At 35.4% G+C, this 5,256-nt stretch overlaps 1 protein-coding gene across 8 annotated transcripts in view; it reads right to left on the bottom strand.

Annotated features, from left to right (window-relative positions):
- LOC107676421 (calcium-activated potassium channel subunit alpha-1-like) overlaps window positions 1-5,256 on the bottom strand; it is an 80,269-nt gene that overhangs the window by 35,345 nt on the left and 39,668 nt on the right. For all 8 annotated transcript variants that reach the window (XM_016470959.1, XM_016470961.1, XM_016470962.1 and 5 more), the window contains exon 3: window positions 4,643-4,704. In XM_016470959.1, coding sequence (XP_016326445.1) covers window positions 4,643-4,704 — 62 coding nt within the window. The remainder of the gene's footprint in view (window positions 1-4,642; window positions 4,705-5,256) is intronic.

Here is a 5,256-nt window from a genome sequence, read left to right as displayed (position 1 = left end):
TTTTTTTTGTGGTAATAAAAATAGACCTAAGCGAACAATAGACTTTAAAATGACTTAAAATACATATATAATAGCAATGAGGCAATAATAATTGGTTCAAATAAAATATCAAAAGCAAGTAATCATATTGTTTTATTAAACAAAGTTAAACTACATAATGTAATAAAACAATATAATCAACTTATGTACATTACATCAGCATACAGTTTATTAAAAGCAATAAAACAAATACTACCTTTATGTATAGGCCTAAACACTTTATTTAAATGTGTTTTATTTTAATATATTTTTAACATATTACAGTAATGACAATGAACTTTTTTTTTAAATTAATGTTTTGGGAGGAAATGTCAAAAAAAATACATTTTTATAAAAATCATAAAAAGTTTCATAAAAATATATACAGAAAAAATATATATATATGAAGCGGTTCAGAGATCAGTGTGCTGATGTTTCTGCTCCAGTCTGTTATTCCGGTGGATTGGGTTTGACTCTAGTGTAAGCGATTCAACGCTCCTGTACAAAGGCTGTGAACATCAAAGGACCCGCGAGAGAACAGCGAGCTGTGAAACTCTCGACCTGAAGGAGTTTCAGAACAGCTGCAGGACTGAGAAATGCAACTCTATCCAGCTCTGTTTGCCTGGTTCTGTTCCCGCGGGTCAGAGAGACGCACCCGAGCTCTCAGTGACACGACTGAACTGAAACTCAAGCCCGGCTTTAATTAAGAGACATTTAACGTAAGTAATACTTCACAGTAAGCTCAGGTCACAGGCCACATCCAGCTTCACATACACAGCAAACATGAGTGAGAATTTGAACTGAATCGGCCAAAGCACAGGAAGCTGAACGAGAATGAGAATAACAGGAAAATTTACCTATTCAATTAGAATTAAAATTCAGATGATGAAAGTAAGTGTTCTTCCACCTAGAGATCGAACTATCTATCTATCTATCTATCTATCTATCTATCTATAACTCTATCTCTCTATCTATCATCCAGCCGTCTATCATTCATCATTCATCCATCCATCTAACCATCTATCCATCCAATCATCCATCAATCCATTCATCCATCCATCTAGCCATTCATCAATCCATTCATCTATTTGTCCATCCATCTAGCCAGTTAGATTAGTTTCCAATTAGTAACCATTCATCATCCATCCATCCAGCCACTCATCAATCCATCCATCCATCTAGCCATTCACCATCCATCCATCCAGCCACTCATCAATCCATTCATCATCCATCCATCCAGCCACTCATCAATCCATCCATCCATCTATCTAGCCATTCATCATCCATCCATCCAGCCACTCATCAATCCATTCATCCATCCATCTAGCCATTGATCCATTCATCCAACCATCCATCCATCCATCTAGCCATTCATCATCCATCCATAAATTTTTCTAGCCATTCATCATTCATCTATCTATCCAATCATCCATCCATCCATCCCTACATCCAATAATCCATCCATCCATTGATCCATTTATTTATTGATCAATTAATTCATCCATCCATCAATCCATTCATCCAGCCAGTCATTATCCATCCATAAACCTATCTAGCCATCCATCCATTCATTCATTATCCGCCCGTCCGTCTATCTATCTATCTATCTATCTATCTATCTATCTATCTGCAGTCCTTTCTGATATATCTGTTGCACTTTCCTCATTCACACAATCAACATTCATCATCAGTGATATTCACAGGACCTTCATGAACGCAGGAGAGTTTGTGGCATGTGTTTGGGTCACACTTCTTGCAGGCAAACAAATGTTGAGATTCAAGGCTACAGAGAGGCCGAAATGGCGCTCGCCCACGTCTGTACCTGCTGTGTCTCTGACAAACAAACCCACTCATATTCTAATGCGGTTTCATCACATGCTCTAATGCCGTCCTGCGGCTGTGACCCGATGCCCCGCTGCAGGTTTATAGCGCTCAGGACAATTAAACGCTGCTAGCCAGAGGCCAAAGTCTCAAATGAAATTGTTAAATCCCCCATGATGCACTAATGAGGAAGAGGATAAGGCTCACTTCCTGTGTCAACAGGTCTGTTTTGAGCAGGACGGCATGAGTGCGTGTTTCTAATGCTGAACAGGACATGCTATACAGATGTGAAAGATCTGAAAGATTACAACACAATTGGTCAGAACAAGATGTACTGAAACAAGCAAAACTGTTCTGAAACAGACATTGCTTTTGATCTTTATGATACTGAAATAAAACTTGTAAGTACAAATTTATGCATGTGTTTATGCTTTTATAATGTTCAAAGGAATAGTTAACCCAAAAATGAATATTTGCAGAAAATATGCTCACCCTTGCTTGATCTGTGCAGATTTCTCTCCTGATTCAGACCAGATTACTTTTTCACTGGAGGAAGGGTTATTTTAGCCGGAAGTAACCGTTTTAAAATAAAAAATGTCTTAATGATAGATTTGTTTCAGCTTTTGTCTTCTCCAGATGTTAACTGATGGACTGGAGTGGTGTGGATTATTGTGATGTTTTTATCAGCTGTTTGGACTCTCATTCTGACGGCACCCATTCACTGCAGAGCATCCATTGCTGAGACACTGATGCAGTGCTACATTTCTCCAAATCTGATGAAGAAACAAACTCATCCTAATCTTGGATGGCCTGAAGGATTTTCATTTTTGTGTGAACTAATCCTTTAAGACGACACAAAGTAGCCAGGATCACAACACACGGTTCCGTGTAAGTCTATCTGCCAATGTCATTTCATACATACTAAATTGCATTTGTATTTAACCTGAAGTGATGCAATTAGGTTAATTTGGTTTCCTTATCATTTACACACTGTCATGTCTTTCCAAACCTGTCAATGACACCAGAAGTAATTGGTTCTCGTGTGTCCTGTGACCAATTGAAACACAGTGGAAGGAGATTTGAGAGCTCAGATTTTCAGCAAATGATTATTTAATATACAGTATGATAAATATATAGTGCACAAGTCAAATAAACTACTTTATAATACTTTTTTGGAGCTTGACGGCATCTGTCCTCATGTACTTTGAGTGAATGGAAAGATACTCATTGTAAACTATTGTTTTAATGAGTTCTAAACCACCAGATGATTTCTGACAGATGCACCTGCTGATGTTTAATGTAAAGACCGGCTCTGCTTTAATCGCAGTCTATTCAGAGGAAAAACTGCATTAGAGAAACAAACATGCGCTGCCCGTGGCGTAAACCGGTTGTGTCATAACGTTCTTCACCTGTATGAGCTCGCTGATGTGTGAGATGTTTGATGACGTCAGTTTGCCCCCCGTATGTTCAGTGGTGACGCTCTAAACTCGCTCTCTGTGTTTCTATTCCTAAATCTGTCTGTCGAAGCCCAAGGGACGATTACTTCCGCCACATTCCCCATCACTTATTCATGGATACAGTCCTCGATGAACTTTTGAACATTGGGAAAATGTATCATAAATGTTTATAGATAGATAGATAGATAGATAGATAGATAGACAGATAGATAGACAGACAGATAGATAGATAGATAGATGATAGACAGATAGATAGATAGATATTTAGATAGATAGATAGATAGATAGATAGATAGATAGATAGATAGATAGATAGATAATTTATAGAGCTCTATAAAATTCAATTTATTTATTTATTTATTTGTTGAATTTTTTTTGCATTCTGTATTAATGGTTTAATTTACATTTAATTCTCAAAAAAGGTACCTAATCAACTAAATAGAAATATAAAAAAAATCTATAATTTATTAAAATCTTAACACTAATAGTGCCATATGAAATTAATGTATTTATTTATTTATCTATCTATCAGAAATTCTGAAATTATTTTAATTCTTCTGGAAATTATGTGTTTCATGATTTAATACCAGTGTTTTGGTATCATTGAGATACTATTATAGTTTTTATTAAGATTTTCAATTGCTTTTTATTTTTATGTTTTCTACTTTCATTGTAATGTTAGTTAAAGGTTTAGTAATTTTGCTGTTTTTGTTAGGTTTTTTTTTCTTAAATATGTCTATAGTTTTCATTATTTATTATTTCAGTTTTAGTTTTAGATATTTTAGACCATCAAGTTAAATAAAATGAAAAATGAGAAATGATGCCTTGGCAACTAGCTGAAATTAATATGTTTAAGTTTTTTTTTTTTCATTTTAATTTCTTTCAGTTATTTTGATTTATTTAATTTATTTTTATTCAACTATAATAACCCTGTTTAATACAAATGTATTATTCAAAACACTGACAACTATATGAATGCATAAAACTTTAATTTTAACTTTTAAAAGAAAAAAAAATCCTTTAAAAATTAAAAATAAAATTATAACATTTGAACATGTCAAAGGCTTATTCATAATAAATGCAAAACAAATCACTGTCAAAACGTCCATTTGACTAGACCAGAACATTCAAGTTAAATGAAAGCCAGATTTACTCACTGAAGAAATTGTTTACAATGAAAATTCATGAATGTTTTGACTTTTATTATTCAATTTAAAGCATGTATTATAGTCAACTACTGAGCCATTTTATATTTTGCATTTTAATTACTTGCATTTGTTGAAGTTGGTGGTTAATTTTGAATCCTGAATGTAAATGCACAGGAATAAAATAAGACATATACTCACTTTGAGGAGTCGAAGAAGTAAATCACAAGTGCTCCGATGCTCAGAGCAAAGACAAGCACCACCTGAAACACACAAGACAACAAAACACGTCTGTTACTTTAAATGAAACAGTGACATGCTGTCAATTAGCACTGTTTATAAAAGCAAACACTTCTTTAAACGCTCAGCTTGTGCGTGTGTGTGTGTGTGTGTGTTGTGTGTGTGTGTGTGTGTGTGTGTGTGCGTGCGCGCGTGCGTGCGTGCGTGTGTGTGTGTGTGTTTCCAGCTGAACTGGGACGTCGTTCTCATTAGTCAGAACGTCCTGCTGGCAGAAACCCATTTTAGTTGAAAGATCCTGATGAGATTTGGGCAGGAATTGGACGCTGTGTAAACATCAAGCCACTGAGGACAGGGGAAAAAAACACTTAAAAACCATCAGATCTCACATCCAGCTTTAAAGGAACGGTTCAGAGCAAAGGAACTTTCTGTCATCATTCGCTCATGTCCTTCCAAATCTGTCTCGCTTTGTTTCGTGGAACACACAAAGAGACGTTTAGTAGAATCTTCATGCTGCTCAATCCCCAAAAGAGACATAAAACACCATAACAGTATCATAAAAAAATCTTCTGAAGCCA

Source organism: Sinocyclocheilus anshuiensis, unplaced genomic scaffold, assembly GCF_001515605.1.
Source record: "Sinocyclocheilus anshuiensis isolate Anshui unplaced genomic scaffold, SAMN03320099.WGS_v1.1 scaffold2270, whole genome shotgun sequence".
NCBI lineage: Eukaryota > Metazoa > Chordata > Actinopteri > Cypriniformes > Cyprinidae > Sinocyclocheilus > Sinocyclocheilus anshuiensis.
This window is presented reverse-complemented; position numbering and strand designations above follow the sequence as displayed.